Source organism: Canis lupus, chromosome Y (assembly GCF_048164855.1).
Source record: "Canis lupus baileyi chromosome Y, mCanLup2.hap1, whole genome shotgun sequence".
NCBI lineage: Eukaryota > Metazoa > Chordata > Mammalia > Carnivora > Canidae > Canis > Canis lupus.
In genome coordinates, this window is record NC_132877.1 from 7,122,628 (window position 1) to 7,142,999 (window position 20,372).

The following is a 20,372-nucleotide window of genomic DNA, read 5'->3' on the forward strand; positions in this document are numbered from 1 at the left end:
AAGTAGGTAGGAAAAAATGATGTTCTGAGTGCCTCTCTACTTAACACGAACTGCATCACATATGGAGGTTCTGAAATTCTTGGCAAAATGTGGAATATGTAGATTCAATATACTTTTATGTAGAAAAAGTTACAAACTTCAGCAAGTTTTGATTACCCATGAGGCTGGTCCCTTAGTCAATTCTTCAAAGCATGTTTCTTAAAAGTATTAAAAACTAGTCCTCAGTCTCAGATACATTCTACCTAACTGTTCAAAAACCTCACAGAATAAGTACCATTAACTATATTTGTGCTCATAATTTTTAAATTATGTATGTATTCTGTCATTGGAATTGGCTCAAGATGTCACACTTAAGTTTATGGCAAAGTGAGATCAAACTGTGTAAGTTTATTTTCTGTATTATTAAATTTATAATTTGGAAACCAGATCAAAGTGTTTTTCCTTTATATTCTCACTGCTGAAAAATCCTCAGTAAAAGAGCTACGCTTTACAAAGTATATGATAAATCTTTTCCATTGAAGTTGAGTAAGACAACTACAGATAGTATTTATATAGCCTCACCCTTAATTTTACCTTAACAATTGATAACTTTGAAATAAAATCAAACAGAAACGTTATAATCTAATTCTTTTTAATTTTTTTTTATTTATTTATGATAGTCACAGAGAAAGAGAGAGAGAGAGGCAGAGACATAGACAGAGGGAGAAGCAGGCCCCATGCACCGGGAGCCCGATGTGGGACTCGATCCCGGGTCTCCAGGATCGCGCCCTGGGCCAAAGGCAGGCGCCAAACTGCTGCACCACCCAGGGTTCCCCGAAAGGTTATAATCTAAATTCCTAGTAAAATATACACAAAAGTTGGTACATACAAAAAATACATCACTAACACAAAGTAAGGACAAATGTATGCAACAATATATTTTATTATTTCTCAGTGGTGGTTCCTTTCTTCCCCTTTTACAAAATCCAGCAAGGGAGAGTTTAAGAAAGGTTTAGTTTATAGAACTTACTATAAAATTCGTTTTTCATTTATACATCGTAATTTAATTGTTCATTAGACCCATAAATATGGGTTACAATGCATATGACTTTTGACAATAAATGATGTATTTAACATAACCTGTTCTATATAATAAAAAATATTGTATTTATCAGCAAAAGCTGTCTTGAGAAATTTTCTTTTCACATTAAATAAAAATGGTATTAACTGATATGTCAATAATGCCAATGTAAAAATAACTGGGTTCCCAAGCACTGAGTTTTTGCAACCACTAACCTCATAAATTGAAAACTGCTTTCCAAACCCAAGTAGTAAAAACTGCATTTTGGAAATGCCTTTTTTTAAAATGACAGTGGCCACATAAAATGATTAAAAGAATCTTTAAGTTATTAAGCTTAGTATAAAAATACATATGGCTATATGAATATGAAAATAGCCCTATTTCTTTAAATGTAGACTTCTACCTTTCTTAAATTATATTAAAATCTTAGAAAACATCTAGGTAACAAATGTACAGAAAAGACTGTAAACAGACTAGCTGGAACAAGGTTTTATCAAAATCTATTATAATAGTGACGCAAATTATTCAAAACACCTATTAAGTAGAATAAGGTAGTCACAGTAGGAATGACTTCTTTGTCTCTATATTTTAACAGCAGATTTTATAGTCTTACTCCTAAATTCAATTACATCAAAAGAATAGTGCTAAAATTTCACTTAAAGTAATTCAACCTCATCAGTTTTTAGAGAAATACTTTAAAACAATGAAAATAAATGAGCATAACTTAACAAATTAAATTCAAACTAAATGAAGTTTCAGTCTTCTTTAACAGGTGTTGGCCAAAATCAAAATTGTAGAATAATCCTTAGAAACTCTGAGTTTAACTTAGATCTGTAAGAGAAAAGAACATAAAATCCATGGGAAAAATAATTCTTATAAATACAGTAATCTACTACAAAGTACCCCCTTTATACAATCTGGAAAATATATTTTTTTACACTATCTGGAAAATATATTCTTTTAAATGAGATTTTCCGTATACTGTATTTCTCAATTCCTGTCTGTTGCCAGTAAGTCTTTATGAACTGAATATGTTTCATGTTACACAAGCTTTTCTTAAATAATTTATAATTGATTTCTTTTCATGCTACTGATTACAAATCTTATATTTCCAAGTATGAATTACCTTAAAATGGGAGTTACGGTATTAAATCAAAATTTCCTCTTCATATTCACATACACCCTACAGTTCAGCTTCAATCTAGCCTTCAATCCCAACTCAGCTGTCAAAGTATTCAAATATCCTTAATGCACATCACAACTGTTATGTCAAGTTTCAGCATAGAAAACTCCATTCTACTGTCAAAAAATTAATTTGGTCATAAGAATCCTCTCAGGGTCTCTAAAGAGAATATTAAAACAATACTTTTTCATCTATTTTCGTTTTCTACTTATGGGTATGCTTTAAAATTGTACACAACTTTTACAGAGTAGTATTCATGTTTAAAAATGCGTATGAATGCATGGTAAAAAAAATCTGGTAAAAATCCACATTGGAGATATGTATACAATTTTCCTTAACTCATGGAATAATCTAAATAATTTGGAAATATATTAAAAATAATATGGATCTATAAATGAATAAAAAGACTGATGTGATAGAGCAAGTATAGAAAAACATTGTCTAATCTTGTTGGTACATATTTAGGTGCTGACATGACTTTAAAAACTTTCAACTTCTCTAAATATCTGAAAATGTTAATTAATTAATTAATTTATTTATATGTTCTCAATTTAGATGTTTGTTGGTGATTAAAAGGATTTGGAGATCCCAGTTCTAGATCAGTGACTACCAATGTGGCATGATCATGAGCATTTTTTGTGGTGCTCAACACAGAATGGCTTTTTATTTTTTGAACAACTTTGCTGAGTTGCACAGTATTTGTCAGAAACAAATACTCTACATATTTTTAAATTTAATTTTGAAATTAAATACTTATTTGTGGTTCCTGAACCTTAATACAGATTTAAAGAAGTCTAAGCCTAATAGAAATGTAAGACATAATGTCATTCCAATTTTAGTATATGTGCTGCCAAAGAGAGCGCTCCTCATTCCAAACTATTTCTTAAATACATTCCAAGAAAATCAGGATGAATTTTATTTAAATACAGTATATAACATTTAGACATTTATTATTTTTGTTACTTACTATTTTGTAAGAAAATAACCATGTCCCACAAAATAAATTGTTATCTGATAAAAACCATATAACCCCAATATGTAACTTGACAACAGACCTCCATTTTGAAGTATACTGCAATTTCAATCCTTGTGCAAGCTGGTTCAAACAAGATTCTTCTTTTAACCAATTATATTTCATTATGGAGAAGGTTCATTTTCAAAACTGCTGCATTTCTCAACAGCTGTCTCTATAGACACTCTCAAGATTTCATTACGGAGTATCCACTGTTAGAGCTAATAAGATCACTTTTTTCAAAAAAGAAATGTTTCAAAGGATTGTAAAGCATAAAGCGTTTGAATAGCTGGTTTCTGAATATTCAAATCCATGTAGTGGTCTTAATATACTAAAGTGTTCAATATTCCTAGAGTAAAGGAAGCTGGGGAAAAATCTTGTTTCTTTGTAGATAATTCATAAACAAAACAAAAATTACAAGGTTACTACATCCACTACTTACATCATCAATATCTTCATCATCATCTCCAATATCATCAAACTGGATTTCATCATCATCTCCAGGACCAAATGTATCTGTTTCATTAATTTTAGCTGAAGACATAATAAATATATATATAATTCAAGGTATCATTAGATAAATTGACTACAAAATGAAACAAATCTGATGTAAAATACCAAAAGACTCTTAGAAGTGACTTTTTTATTTTTTTAAGATTTTTGTTTATGTATTCATGAGAGACAGAGAGAGAGAGAGGCAGAAGACACCGGCAGAGGGAGAAGCAGACCCCATGCAGGGAGCCCAATGCGGGCCCTGATCCCAGGATCCCAAGGTTACGCCCTGCCAAAGGCAGGCACTAAACCGCTGAGCCACCCAGGGATCCCCCAGAAGTGACATTTCAATTCAATGTTTCATTTCAAGAAAAATGTTACTGACTGCCAGAGGGACACCTGGGTGGCTTAGTGGTTGAGCCTTTGGCTCAGGGTGTGATACCGGAGTTCCAGGATTGAGTCCCATTCCAGGATTGAGTACCACACTGGGCTTCCTGCAGGGAGCCTGCTTCTCCCTCTGCCTGTGTCTCTGCCCCTCTCTGGGTCTCTCATGAATAAATAAATAAAATCTTAAAAAAAAAAAAAAAAAGCTGCCAGTGAACAGTGTGAGCTTATTAGTAAATAGTAATTTCTTTTTTGGTGTTATGAAGGACTTATTTTAGTATCTTCGGGTTTACTACAATGAGAACACTATTCTTACCATTAGAAAGATTATTAAAATACACACAACTCTACAGGAAACTTTTATGCTAAAAGAAATGGACCATTGTTTTCTATACCAAAAAAAAAAAAATCAATACCACTATCAAAATTATTTTCCTTTGCTTAGCTGAAAACTAACAATTTCTGAAAATCATTAAGAACACTGTTAATGATGTATTCTTTAGGGATCCCTGGGTGGCGCAGCGGTTTAGCGCCTGCCTTTGGCCCAGGGCGCGATCCTGGAGACCCGGGATCGAATCTCACGTCGGGCTCCCGGTGCATGGAGCCTGCTTCTCCCTCTGCCTGTGTCTCTGCCTCTCTCTCTTTCTCTCTGTGACTATCATAAATAAAAAAAAAAAAAAAAAAAAAAAAATGATGTATTCTTTAACAGATATGACACAGAAGGACTTATAAGGCGTTAAACTTCCTACCAGAACATTTATTAGAAACAGTATTCAATTTTTGTCATTAAAGTATTATTACTATAAAGTATTATAAAATATTTGATATTTAAGTATGCTAAAAATTGATTTTATAAGTACATACATAAACAATACATAAATGAGAGAAAATTCTACCAAAACGGCTTCATCTAAACACCAACAAATAATATCATATGACCAGAAAACATCACTTTGACATTACCATGTTCTGGAAGCTCGCCATATGCCTTCAGACTTCTAGCTTCATCGGCATTGTACTTTAAAATTACATCAGCTTTGTTATCCTTAGAAATAAACAAATAACTCTGAAACCAATATGCCAAAATATCAGTTGTCTCAGAAATTACTTTGAAATTAACACACTGAGAAAAAGCTCACTTACTATTTTGTTACAAATTCACCTACTCTCTACTTTCTTAAAGAAAAAGAATCCTTGGGCTCAAACAAGAAGTTTACATGTATGACTAAATAATTAGCCTAGAAAAATTACTATTCACATAAACAAGAGGGATAAAAGAAAAAAGCTAAGAAAAAAAAAAAGGTGTAAAAAAAAAAAAAGGTGTAATGTGATTTAGGTTAAACACTGCATGCAACTCAAAGCCAAAAGAATTATAATGACCTAAGAAAATTAATGTATTTTTCTATATTCAGTAGTTCTTAGGATAGTTTACTTATCAGAATCACTTACAGAGCTCTAAGAAGGTATTTTTGACTCCTGAAGATTGACAGACCTGAGGTGATGTCCAAAATTATTATTTAAATAGCCTTTCTGGTTGTTTCTTATGCAAAGATCTCTGAGAACTGCAGTGCATTTTTCAATGTTCATACTTTACCATTTTTAAGAAATCTGATTCATTTAGGAGGGGAGGAAAAGTTTGAAGACTTACAATTAACCCAAAAAAGACCTGAAAAAGGCAACTGAAGTGATCACAGTGCTGTGACTGTACTGTGCCAGAAATTAAAACTTCACAAACTGCAAGGGCACATACAACATACAAAGATTTTGTTAAAATTCCATTTGGAATCAGTACATAAGAGGCTGGACTGGAAAAAAAAAAAAAAAAAAAAAAGGAGGCTGGACTAATATTCTGCATTTCTAACATGCTTGCACATGGAGCACATTATATTTCTGTGATATCTGGACAACTCAGAATAGCACCATTACAAAATTAGTCACAAAGCTTAAGAACAGAATAGCTAGTCACCCAACACCTTGGCCATTATTTTATCATTCAAATATTAATCCTTTGAATCCATTCACTGTCCATAAAAGAAATATAGTAACTATTCTTTCACCACTTTTGTGATTTATATGAAGCTGAAATAAGATACTGGATATGAAAAAAAAAAAAAAAGATACTGGATATGAAAATGATACACTCACAAGGGGTCACAAGTTTTTATTAGAGAATATAAAAAAAAAGATATCAGTATACAATCAGATTCAGTCTATAAAAATTGATACAGAAAAATGAATTCAGTGGTATCAGTATACATAAAAATACAAAAAATTAGTGTGTCCCTACAGGCTAGCAATAAACTACCTGAAAAACTATACATGAAAACAATCCCATTTACAATAGCACAAAATCAAAAAACTCACAATGCTGAGATCAATAGTTGCAGGCTCTACCAACTGAGCCAGCTAAGTAATCCATAAGAACACATTTAACTAAGGTTGCTGCAAGGTGGTTCAATATCTGCAAGTTAATCAATGTAATACACATTAATAAAGGAAAGGATAAGAGCCATATGATCATTTCAGAAAAAGCATTTGTCAAAGTAAAACATTCATACGTGATTAAAAACTCTCAACAAAGGAGGTTTAGAGAACATACAATAATATCGTAAGGCCATACAAGAAAGACCCGCAGCTAATATATTTCTCAATGGGGAAAAAAATATTTTCATCTACGGTCAGGAACAAGTGAAGAATATGCACTGTCAGCATTACTGTTTAATATAGTACTAGAAGTCCTGGCCTCAGCACTCACACAACAAAAAGAAAAAAAAGGCAACCAAACTGGCAAAGAAGAAGTCAAATTTTCACTATTTGCTGGTGGCATGATATGAAGAAAATCCAAAAGGTTTCACCAGAAAAATAGCTAGAACTGAGATGAATTCAGTGAATTCAAAGAATATAAAATCAATATCGAAGTCTGTTGCATTTTGATGTATCAAATATAAAGCAACAGAAAATCAAGGAACTGATCTCATTTATAACTGTATCAAAACTCTTAAGATATCTTAGAATATCTTAGTATAAACTTAACCAAAGAGGTAAAAGATTTGCATGCTGAAAACTATAAAACACTGATCAAAGAAAGTGAAGACACAAAGAAATGGAAAGACATTCCGTGCTCATAGACTGCAAGAATATTGGTCAAAAAAAAAAAAAAAAAAAAAGAATATCAGTCAAATTTCTATTCTACCAAAAGGCATCTACAGGTGTGATGTAATCCATATAAAAATATGAATAGCATTTTTCACCAAGCTAGAACAAATGTTTGTTTGTTTTTTTTAAAGATTTTATTTATTCATTCATGAGAGACAGAGAGAGAGAGAGGAGCAGAGACACAGGCAGAGGGAGAAGCAGGCTCCACGCAAGGAGCCCGACGTGGGACCCGACCCCGGGTCTCCAGGATCACGCCCTGGGCTACAGGCGGCGCCAAACCGCTGCGCCACCGGGGCTGCCCAACAAATTATCTTAAAATTTGCTTAGAACCACAAAAGACTCCAAAAAGGCAAGGGAACCTTAAAAGAGCAAAAGCTAAGGCTGGGGGCAACACAATTCCAAACATTAAGCTCTATTACAAAGCTGTGATCAGAACATCTGGCACTATACAGACACACGGGTCAATGGAAGAGAACAGAGAACTCAGAAATGGACCCTCAACTTTCTGGTCAACTAATATTCCACAAAACAGGAAAGCATATCCAACAGGAGAAAGACAATCTCTTTCATAAATGGCTAGGAAAATTGGACAGCAACTTGCAAAAGAATGAAACTGGGCCACTTTCACAGATCATACACAAAAAATATATTCAAAATGGAGGGCAGCCCCAGTGGCTCAGCGGTTTAGCGCCACCTTCAGCCCGCAGCATGATCCTGGAGACCAGGCATTGAGTCCCACATCAGGGTTCCTGCATGGAGCCTGCTTCTCCCTCTGCCTGTGTCTCTGCCTCTCTGTGTGTCTCTAATAAATAAATTAATTAAAAAAAAAAACCCAAAATGGATTAAAGATCTAATACAAGACCTGAAACCATAAAGACCCTAGAAGAAAGCATAGGCAGGAACCTCTTTGATAATCAGCTATTGCATACTAGCTATGTCTCCTGATTTAGGGAAAACAAAAAGCAAAAATATACTAATCAGGGCTGTATTAAAATAAAAACCCTTTACACAGCAAAAGATCAACTAAAATGGGGCAGCCCTGGTGGCACAGCGGTTTGACACCACCTGCAGCCTGGGGTGTGACCCTAGGGACCTGGGATCGAGTCCCACATCGGGCTCCCTGCATGGAGCCTGCTTCTCCCTCTGCCTCTCTCTCTGTCTCTATGAATAAATAAATAAAATCTTAAAAAAAAATCAACTAAAATGTAACTTTTGAAATGGGAGAAGATATTTTTAAAAGACATATTTGATAAAGGGTTAGTATTCAAAATATATACAGACCCTAAAAATTATAAAACTCAACATGCAAAAACCAAATAATCCATTAAAAAAAAAATTCTCAGAAGTTGGGGCACCTGAGTGGCTGAGTCGGTTAAGTGTCTGACTTCAGCTCAGGTCATCTCAGAGTCATGGCGCTAAGCCTGGTATGGGGCTCCCTATTCAGCAGGGAGTCTGCTTGTCCCTCTCTTTCCCTAATAAAAAACCTTTATAAATGGGCACAGATATTTCTCCACAGAGGACACCCAGATGGCTGATACACACATGAAAAGATATTCAGCATCACTTATCATCACTTACAAACCAAAACCACAATGAGATACCACCTCATACCTGTCAGAATAGCTAAAGTTAAAAAACACAGGAAACAATTGGTGTTGGTGAGAATATGGATAAAGGGGAACCCTCTTACAGTTTTTTTTTTTTTTTTTCCTCTTATAGTTTGTAAGGAATGCAAACTGGCACAGCCACTCTGGAAAACAGTATGGAGGTTCCTCAAAAAGTGAAAAATAGAGCTACTCTGTGACCTAGCAATTGTGCTACTAGTATTTACCAAAAAATGCTAATTCAAAGGGGTATGCACCCTGATGTTTACGGCAGCATTATCAACAATAACCAAACTATGGAAAATATCCAAGTGTCCATCAACTGATGAATGGATAAAGATGTGGTATACAGATACCAATGGAGTATTACCCATCAGAAAGAATGAAATCTTGCCATTTGCAACAATATGGATGGAACTAGAAGGTATTAATGCTAAGTGAAATAAGTCAGTCTGAGAAAGACAAATACCGTATGAATTTACTCATATGAGGAATTTAAGAAATGAAATGAATGAGCAAGGGGAAACAAAAGAGAGACAAAGAAATGGAGTCTTGGGCACCTGGGTAGCTCAGTGGTTGACCATCTACCTTTGACCCAGATCATGGTCCCATAGTCCTGGGACGGAGTCTCACAGTGGGCTCCCCGCAGAAAGCCTACTTCTCCCTCTGCCTATGCCTCTGCTTCTCTTGTGTCTCTCATGAATGAATAAATAAATAAAATCTTAAAAAAAAAAAAATGGATTCAAGTCTAGAGAACAAACTGATGATTACACCAACGGGAGGCTGGCAAAGAGATGAACTGAAGTAGGTGATGGGAATTAAAGAGAGCATTTGTTAAGAGCACAAGGTTGTATATGGAAGTATTGGATCTCTACATTATACAATTGAAACTAACAGTACACTGCATGTTAAACAACTGGAATTTATTTATTTTAAAGATTTTACTTATTTATTTATTTATGAGAGACATAGAGAGAGAGAGGCAGAGACACAGGCAGAGGGAAAAAGCAGGCTCTATCCAGGGAGCCCAATGTGGAACTTCATTCCAAGACTCAGGGATCACGCTCTGAGCTGAAGGAAGACTCTCAACTGCTAAGCCACCCATGTGTCCCAAACAACCAGAATTTAGATAAAATTTAAAAATATATTAAATACAAAGATTAAAAAAAAAACAAATTTTATCAAAGACGTATAAGAGTAAACACTGAAAACTATAAGGTGTTAATGACAGAAATTGAAAACATAAATAAATGGAAAGAGATAGTTCATGTTCCTGAATAAGGCTATTAATATTGTTCATACTACCAAAAGCAGTCTATGAATTCAACAGAATTATTAAAATTCCAATGGCATTTTTTTTTACAGAAGAGAAAAACCCTAAAATTCACATAAAATCACCAAGATTACCAACAGCCACACCCACCTTAAGAGCAAAGCTAGAGGCATATGTCCTAATTTCAAACTGCACTACAAAGCTATAGTTATCATTAGAGTATGATTAACATTAAAAAAAGACACAGAAAGCAATAGAACAGAATTGAAAGCCCAGAAACAAATCTTCATATATGATGTCAACTAATATTTGACAGGAACCAAGAACACTCAACTGGGGAAGAAGAGGCCCTTTGATAAGGGGCACAGGGAAAACTGGATACTCACACGCAGAAATGTGAAAATGGAGCCCCTTCTGAATCAACTAACAAAAATTAACTTAAAATGGATTGAAGGAAAGATTAAACAAAAGACCTGAAACTGTAATACAAATGAATAGACATTGAAATGGTAACAAGTACATAAAAATGCATTCAACATCATGAAGATGCAAATCAAAACCACAGTGAAATGTCATCTCCCTACTTGTTAGACTGGCTTTTACCATAAAGACAAAAGATAACAAAAAATTTCTCTGGCAAAAATACAGAGAAAAGAAAATCCTTGAGGTGGGAATGTACAGGTACAAATACCATTGAAAACAGTATGAAGGCTCCTCAAACAATTTTAAAATAGAATTTCCATTTCATTAGCAATCCTACTTCTAGGCCTATATACCCAAAGGAAATAAACAGATCTCAAAGAGTTATGTGTGCCCCATGCATACCAACACACAGAAGCAATCTAAGTGTCCATCAAATGGATGAATGCATATAGATGTCACACACAAGTAAATGCCCAGTGGAAAAGTTATTCAGCCATGAGAAAGGAGGAAATCTTTGCCATTTTAACAACACATATGAATCTTGAGGGCATTATGCTAAGTGAAATATGTCAGAGAAATATTGTATGATCTTCCTTAAATGTAGAATCCAAAACAAAACAAAACAAAAGAAACAGAAGTGTGGCAGTTGCCAAGGTTTTGGGGCTTTGTGAAATCACAACCAAGTGATCAAAAACTTCCAACTACAAAATGAGTCAGTTCTTGGCATCTAATGTACAGAATGACTAAATATAATAATATATATTTAAATATTTTTAGAAAATATTACTTAAATTTTTTCATCACAAAAAACTATCACAGAATACAGGTATTAATGTTACAGTGGGAATCATTTTGCAATCTATAATGTATCAAGTCATCACACTATATACCTTTGACTTGTACAATGTTAGATGTCAATTATATTATAGATAAAGCTTAGGAGGAGGGAGAGGAGCAGAGAGACAGATATAAAGAGCAATGACACTAGCAGAAATGGTGGATTAAGAATTTATCAAATCTGCTCCTTCTTAAAACCAACTGGCAAAAACTGTCTAAATCCATTTTATCAAAAATATACAAATTACAAATGCCTACATGAATCTGAGAGCTAATTGCAAACACGTGAAAAACTAGTGTTTTACCTTGCTCCATTCCCATCCCCTTCACCTAAGTTCTCAGTAAGCATGAAAACCAGCATGCCAGCAGCCACTTCAAAGGCTGAACCTTTTTGGAGATCCCTAAAAACACTGTTTTTAGAGAAATGTTTAGCAGTTCCCAGAAAATCCCACCTGTAAAACTTTATATTATCAAGAGCTTCTCACTAATATTATTTTGACCATCTGGACTTTTACCTGGAGGGGTGGGGGGGGCAGATTTTGTAACAGTGTAAAGGTTTTAAGAGTAAGACAAAGAAAACCAAGAGACCAATAAACTTTAATTTTTAAAAGAAAAGCTCTGGAAGATGTCTGAAAGAGTTGAGAAATCAACATATTCCTGAGACACCACATTAAGTACATGCCCAGGCCTGTGTATATCTTCAAGAAAGACCTGGAGAGGTCCCAAACTCTCAGCTCTGACTGACCTTGAAATTCTGTACAAGCATGAATACAGAAACTAACGCAGAGTTGTCAATTGCCTGAGGACTGAATATATACCCCCAAATATAGAGTCTTTATACAAAGTCTAGGAGGCTTATTGGTTTTAAGTAAATCTCATTCCAAACATGAACTGTCCACTAAGCTAACAATTCAACAGCCACAACACGAGAAAAAAATATGGCTGATATAGCATTAGTTCAGAAAAGTAATTAAATGAACAAACAGCAAGAACTGAGATAGGAAATCTGATTTCCAGTCTTGCACACTGCTAGTTTACAATTGCTAATTTCCAACAAAAGAATCCGAGATCCACATACACAAACACAAAATCCCCAAAAGTATGGCCCCATACATAGGGAAAAAAAGCAGTTAACACAACTGATCTGAGAAAGTCTGGAAGTTGAATTTAACGAAGACTTTTACTTCTACTTTTGTAAATATGTTCAAAGAAATCAGTCTAAAAATATTTAAGAAATGAATATCTCTCAGTAAATGTCAAGAGCAACAGATTATTTTTAACGGAAATTCTAGACATGAAAAGTAGAATTGGCTTCAATACCTCTCTTTCTATAATGAAAAGAATTATACAAAAGATCAACAGGGAAACACAAGACTGAAATATACAACTGAACCTGAAAGAATCTAGGAAACTCTACAAAAGAACACTAAAAACAGCAATACTTTTGCTTACAATTTGATTAAATATATTGTTATCAGTTCCAATAGAAAGCTCAGGGTTACACAGTCCATCTGCATATAATTTGAGGTTAGAGTGTGTAAATATAATTTTCTAAGTGTTTATATCAAGTTTATGCCATACACGTACCGTATATGTATTTTTTCTTTTCACTATATATATATACACATGTTTGCACTATAATTGGTGAGTGTATGTTTTATCCTTCCACAACCAGAATATAAACCTTTTAAGAAAATAAAATTTTAACTTACTCAGCTGCTTCCCCTAAAACAGGAATTCTCACACTCAGATTTCAAAACTTTCCAATTTAAAAACAGAAAACACTGTTGAGACCCCAAAAGAACATTATTAATTTTGTTTTGACAAGAACCCTAATAAAAACCACCATACACACATACACACATACACACACACACACCACACACACATATATATATACACACACTATCACTCTCATTTCAGAAAAGGTAGTATTTGGAAAGGAAAATGTACAATTTAGCTTCATGAGAAAAACCATACAACACATATTTCACTTCACCACAGAACAGTGAAGATGTCAGTCCACGCCAGTATTTCACAGACTGAGGGTGGCCTTGCTGGCTCAGTGGGTTAAGTGTCTGCCTTCGGCTCATGGCATGATTTCAGGATCATAGGATGGTGCCCCACATTGGGGTCCCTGCTTAGCGGGGAGTGAGCTTCTCCCTCTCCTCCACTCCTCACCCTCTGCTCATGCTTTCTCTTGCTATCTCCCTCTCTCAAATACATAAATAAAATCTTAAAAAAAAATTTTCAGACAGGCATTTGGGAACCATAATCCCTGGAATCTAGCATAATTGCCTAGAATATAACTGGCATATTAAATGAATAAGAACAGAGTAATCTTTGATATTTATCCAAACATAGAGTGTGTACTGCATGTTATATTTAAAAGGAAAATTATACATAAAGAACAATGTTAAACCAACCAAGACTCATAGCATACATGTATCATTAACGTCTGTGGGAATTATTCTGAATTATTCTTGAACCCAACTGGCCCTTTATATATTTTGAAAATATAATAATGAGAAGGCATAATTGCCTAGAGCTAATCAACCATCTATATTTTATCTTCTAAACACTAATGATGTATTAAATACAAGGACACAATACACCTTTAAGTGTGTTAGTTACCTGATAGTCTCGAAGACCAACCAATATAATGTCGGAGGTATTTATCCAAACCTATAAAAGAAAATTTATTGCATTCTGTATTTAATTAAAAACAAATAAAATCCTCCTCACAAAAAAAATTCAGTATGGAAAAAAGGTTCTATTAAGATGAGGGAAAGTAACAACATATATTGTACTTCATGTCTGTATATTTACATAAACATACATACAGAAACAAAGTTGTTCTAGCTATATATAGTTATACCAGGAAAAGTATACAATGCAGTTGAATTGGTTTCAAATTTTCTAATTTAGAATAAAATATCAATAATTTTATTTCAAGTAGTCAGTTTAAAAATCACAAAAGAAGGATCATTTGTGTCATGGACATTAGAAATTTTTAATCACAATCCACTCAAATGATATTCAAGGATTCAAAATATATGAAAATCAGCTATCTATATTTAACAGTCATTCTGTTACCAATCTCCAAAAACACAGGCTCTAAACCCAGCATTTATTTGGAAAACAACAAAAATTTTTTTTAAATCATGAAATCAGAGATGCACTTTCACCAACATGATTAATAAATATGCCTGAACTGTGATGAGGAATTAAATAGTACTAGTACTATTACTTAACATAATCGAATTTCAAATTTCTCTATTTTACTCAAACTAAAATCTAGCCAAGAAACATGAACTACAATTAGCAGTCTCTTTAGTTTCTTTAATGTTAAAACAATTCTTAGCTTCTTTTTTCTTTCCTGATGTAACATTTTTAAGAGTCCATTTGTTTTTATAGATTGCATTTTTCTGTTTCTACAATATTATAATCAGAGTGAACATTTGTGGCAGAAATATAGTATCAATGAAATAGAAAATTCCTTGTAAATATAAATTCTTATACAAATTATCATCCAGAATCTTATTTTTCTTAATTATAACGGCATCTAAAAAACTACTCTTAGAAATCTTAGGGAACTCACAGAAATTAGATATGTGGCCCTTTATATCTAAAGCGGTGCAATTTTCTTTAAAAGCAAACTTATTTTTTAAAAAATATTTTATTTATTTATTCATGAGAGACAGAGACACAGGCAAAGGGAGAAGCAGACTCCATGCAGAGAACCTGATGTGGGACTTGATCCTGGGACTCCAGGATCACACCTCAAGCCAAAGGCAGGTGCTAAACTGCTGAGCCACCCAGGGATCTCCTAAAAGTAAACTTTGTATTAAAGTGAAACAAATTGGGATCCCTGGATGGCGCAGTGGTTTGGTGCCTGCCTTTGGCCCAGGGTACGATCCTGGAGACCCGGGATCGAATCCCATGTCGGGCTCCCTCTGCCTATGTCTCTGCCTCTCTCTCTTCTCTCTCTCTCTGTGACTATCATAAATAAATATAAATAAATAAATAAAGTGTAACAAATATTCATACCCACCTTTTTTCTCAATTTTCCTCTGATATGACATAATCTCTTTACGCCATCAAAACACAGAGCTTCTAATCGTCCATTTCCCAACATTTTAATTACCTGAGCATACTCTAGGGGTTGGGGAAAAAGAACATGAATACTGGTTAAAACTGAACTGAAATTGGCATATAATTAACCTCACTTTCACTGCTAAATATAATCAAACTATATTTTTTTTAAAAAAAGGGATAAGGCTTCATAAACAAAAAGCTTAAATATTCTACTGTGAGAGGTTGCTTTCAAGATATATCCTAGTAGGTCTAACATTTATCATTCTAAAATATCTGGTATATTCTAATCATATCCAAGCAAACGAGAGAACTTATTTGTCAATTTTTACAGCCTGTCTTCCAGCTGTGCTTATATTCTTTATCAGTAAAAGCCTAGAAAAGAATTTGTCCAAAGTCACAAACGCCATTTCCATGAAAGGCTACCTCTGTTATTATGAAGATTTTAACTATCTGCCCATTTTGAGCAAATCTTTTCACTTTTATCTTTGTGATTTTGTGCTCTACTTTTAGACATTGATATAGTACATTTGCTCATTCTAAAATGTAAACTATAATCCTGGCTTATCAATGTGTCATATTTGGCTAGGAGCCCAATATTCAGTCTTGTTTCCTTCAAAAACTTCAGTAGTAAAAAACAGTGAGCTAATTATTAATATACTTTTGTTTACTTTGGAATAACTTGTGTTCATTCTAAAGTTCTTTAAAAGAATAATGTTCCAAGATAAAATGACCGTTTAAAATTTTTCTAAAAGCAACCTTATTCAAGAAGTCCCCTTATCCTACTGCCACTAGAAAATACTGGTAAAATAAGAGCATTAGGCAGCATTGCTTACTCTTCCAGATTTAAACAACAAAGGCAGAAGTGAGAGTGAAAAGAAGGAAACAATTACTACAAAATCTTAACACTACTGAAGTTTATACTAAGAATTAACCTCTAGCACAGCCTGCACTAATTTATAACTATTCTGACAGATAAGCTAGATTACATGCCTGGGAATTACAAAATGAGCCTGCACGTCTTTAGCATGGGAAAAATAAGGCAGGATAGAAGAAAAAAAGAAATAAATTAGGAAACTGGCTTAAAAACAAACTTCTGATGGAAGTGAGAAAGACAAAGCTTAAGTAACTAACTAGAAAATATGCTTTATACATACAATAAAAATGCTGACTTTCTAGTGGCTTACATGTATACTATAGCTACAAGTTTTTGTTACAAGATAGTGGAAATTACTGATAACTGAAGAAATATGAAAATATAATACTAAATCAGAGTCATCCAGTAGAACTTTTCTCTATTAATTGGATCATTATATATACAAACTGAACAATACAGTAATTCAAAATTTGAATTTCACTTCATTTAAATAGCCACATATGGTCAGTGGCTAACAGAGTAGGCAGCACTACATAGGTCTACATAATGCTATAGTTTTTATTTTGTTTATTTTTTATTGATAATTCTTTTTGTGTTTTTCATCCTCATGACTTATTTTGAAGTGGAAGTTTGTTTTATAACAGCATAAATGTTAATGTTAAATTTCTTTTAAGAATTCTATAATTATGAAAGAAAAAGCCCTTGTTCTTAGAGGAAATAAAACTGAGGTATTTAGGGTTGCAGTCTGTATTATGGAATTAGATTTCTGTAAAAAACTTTAGGAAAAAAAAAACATAAACACATATGGAAAATATAAAAAGAAAATGTTAAAAACTAGTAAATATAGGTAAAGAATAGGTCTGAGTTTGTAACACATACATCCAATTTTTTTAAAGAGTTGTGTTTTTTTAGGTTTTTTGTTGTTGTTTTTAGATAAGGAGAAATACAACTTCCAGTCATTTTTTAAACTCATTTTGTCTCTTTGGTCTTTCTTAATCCAATAGCATTAGTCAAGAATTCAGTTTGTTATATTTTGTGATTATGTGCTAGCAACGCTGGAAAATGGAGGACACGGAAGTCAGGATACGTTCCTCAAAAATATGCATAGTTTACTGAAAAAGTATGAAATTTTTAGTGATACCATTTTGGGCTTAATTTGGTAATCTAAACCATAGAATTCTGAGGTACTACTTGCTCTTCCTCACCAAACAATGAAACCTATATACAGAAACGACAGCAATTAATCCTCTTTCCAGAACTAGTACAGAATTGGTTATATAATAGACAAATTCTGGAGAAATGGGGTAGAGGATTATAAATGAGGAACAGCTTCTCATAGATTATGACTAGGAACCTCTTTCCCATTAAAGACTGAAACTCCCATTAATTTAAAAAAAGATGATAATAAGTTAAAAAAATGTTACCTTGTCCATCCTCTTTAAACACCAATTCTCTTTTTTCAGATTCATTCTCATTCTTACCCCTACGCCTGTTTTTACCTCCTTTACCTAGTTGATGCAAAAAGTAAATAAGAAATTAAGTGTAATAATCTATATATTTTATACATTAAAATATGAAGCAAGCTAAAATAAGGCTTATAAATTTCATAAAATCACGTAGAGGAAAGTATTATTTAAATAGCACACAACACTAATAGAATTCAAAGATCTTTAAAAATGTATATAATTTGGTTACATAACGGTTACACTTTTAATTTTTAAATGCTGCCATTCTAGTCATTTACTTTAAAATAAACCGTCATTCTTCTTTGATAAGTTTTTGGATTTTCCTGACATAAAAGTACATAGAGGAAAAATTTCATTACCTGATATGAGTTTTAAGATTCTCTTATGCTTTCCAAATATGGATAGGATTTCATATTCTGTTCTATAACCTATTTTAATCATAGTCAATAAGTTATCCTTTTATATGAATAGTGACAGACTTAGAGAACATTTTTTATTAGAGTATGGTTAGTTCGTTATTTTGATTACTTTAAAATTTTTAAATTATGTTCAATTGAGGATTATTCTACAAATTGTATGAGGTAAATGTACGTATTTTCTTAGCTTGCTTATGAAACATACTAATTTGTATTTGCATCAGGAAGAAAAGGAGAATTATGTCATTTCTTGCCATAAGCACACCATGTTAAAAATCTAAAACCAGGGGATCCCTGGGTGGCGCAGTGGTTAAGCGCCTGCTTTTGGCCCAGGGTGCGATCCTGGAGACCCAGGATCGAATCCCACGTTGGGCTCCCGGTGCATGGAGCCTGCTTCTCCCTCTGCCTGTGTCTCTGCCTCTCTCTCTCTCTCTGTGCGACTATCATTAAAAAAAAAAAACACACACACACATTTCTCACCTTTTGGTTTTACTAATGTTGAACGTATGTGAATATAATATTAGCGTTCTTTGAGGCTATGTATAAGTACTTCGTAATCTTTTAGTTTCATGCCAGAATATAAACAAAAGCACTCTTTTTTTTGGGCGGGGGGGTCATGAGAGAGGCAGACACACAGGCAGAGGGAGAAGCCGGCTCCATGCAGGGAGCCCGACGTGGGACTCGATCACGGGATTTCAGGCGCTAAACCGTGAGCCACCCGGGGATCCCCAAGAGCACTCCTTTCCAATAGATGGAATGTGGTAATAGTACAGTTATTAAATCTGATCATTTGTGAATGGTTTGTCTCAGAAAGGGCAGACAGAAACCTTTATTTCCAGTGTATGTTACAGGAAACGAAGTTGAAAAACTTCGATGACGTGTAAAAAGTTTTCAAGAAAAGACTTAAAATGTGAAGGGATGGAAGAAAGGAAACCAGCACAGATGAAGTCACATAAGTATTAGGGTTTCACTAGTTTTCAAGGAAGAAATAGTACGTTCATCAGCAATACTGTCTTCAAAGACTACATCTGGTAATCGCAAAAGCAGGAAACACTGTTTAAATTTAAAAACTACTCAAAGGCAGTCGCGGTTAGGACAAAAGTGTCACACTTGGGAAACCCTTGCCACATCAAGAAGTGTCCCATACAGAGAAGGGCCGCCATCATTTTGGCGCGAATCCGGAGCAACAGCCCACATTCTTCCGACTAAGGCCCTGCAAAAATGGCGTCAGCTCTATCCCAATGTGATAAAACTGGAAGAGGGAACTAAACGTCCAAGCTCTTCCCCGCATCTAGGTCAACTCAAAAGAATAATAGTCATGGCGACCTTCTCTTAAGTCTGTACCGAAAGCAGTGGGACGAAGAAAACCGTAGTTTAGCTAGGCGGATATTACCTTTATTCTTTGGCATAGTGATGACGGCTGAATTCCGCTGCTTTCGACTTCTTTCAAGTGGTGCCGACACAACAGGTAATCCACCAAAGGATGTAAAGGAGGAACTGCAGCCTGGGTAGGACTGACAGTTAAGTCCACAAGGTCGGTCAGGTAGTGTGACTATGCAGAGAGCAAATGGCGTTGGGGCTGATTACGTAGCTATTCCTCGCCTCCAACAGCTGATGAAATCTACGTCCCGCCCCTTCCGTTCCTATTGCGCATGCGTGGTGTGACTGTACACGCCTTCAAAACTAGAGGTTAGAATCCTGCAAAGGTAGGGGCAGTAATTTAAAGAGGAGTGAAGCCAACGATTGAACACGCGGTTGGCTGCATCCCACCTAAACATTGTTAAAAGGAAGCCCCACTACTAAAAATCCAGAAGTCCGCTGCTTTTTTACTGTGGTATATTCCAGTTTGACAAGTTACTGACACATTAACTCTTACCCTTATGTAATTTTAAGACATCGTGTTCCCATATTCAGCTGCTTTGCAGTGCTTCCCAAAGGCAAAATACCTTTGTGCAATATTATTACTGCTTTCCCTCTTTTTATTTTTAAAATTCAGATAGAATTGTGCTGTAACATTATGTACTTTTTAATGTAACGTTGTATAAATGTGTTATTTATGTACTGAAATATGATTACAACCACATTACCTAACGC

General features: G+C 34.3%; 1 protein-coding gene across 5 annotated transcripts; it reads right to left on the minus strand.

The window, feature by feature from the left end:
- Nucleotides 1–892: 892 nt before the first annotated feature.
- LOC140629141 (eukaryotic translation initiation factor 1A, Y-chromosomal) lies at nt 893–19,894 on the minus strand. Of its 5 annotated transcripts, none has more exons than XM_072818643.1 (7): nt 19,672–19,894; nt 17,821–17,904; nt 15,479–15,582; nt 14,059–14,109; nt 5,095–5,176; nt 3,698–3,789; nt 893–1,891 (listed from the first exon to the last, which is right to left on the minus strand). In XM_072818643.1, the coding sequence occupies exons 1-7, from the start codon at nt 19,685–19,687 to the stop codon at nt 1,886–1,888; spliced, it is 435 nt and encodes a 144-aa protein (XP_072674744.1). In that variant the 5' UTR covers nt 19,688–19,894; the 3' UTR covers nt 893–1,885. The 5 variants fall into 5 exon arrangements, with proteins under 5 accessions (XP_072674744.1, XP_072674743.1, XP_072674745.1 ...); XM_072818642.1 differs by having other exon boundaries at nt 5,095–5,197; nt 19,672–19,887; XM_072818644.1 differs by lacking the exon at nt 5,095–5,176 and having other exon boundaries at nt 19,672–19,887.
- Nucleotides 19,895–20,372: the final 478 nt, after the last annotated feature.

What these genes read in the sequence shown, in the direction of transcription:
- LOC140629141 (XM_072818642.1), bottom strand. An exon ending in GAGGAAAATTGAGAAAAAAG is followed by an intron (nt 14,110 to 15,478) that starts GTGGGTATGAAT and finishes TTTCTTTTATAG; the next exon opens with GTTTGGATAAATACCTCCGA. An exon ending in TGGCGAGCTTCCAGAACATG is followed by an intron (nt 3,790 to 5,094) that starts GTAATGTCAAAG and finishes TTATGTCTTCAG; the next exon opens with CTAAAATTAATGAAACAGAT.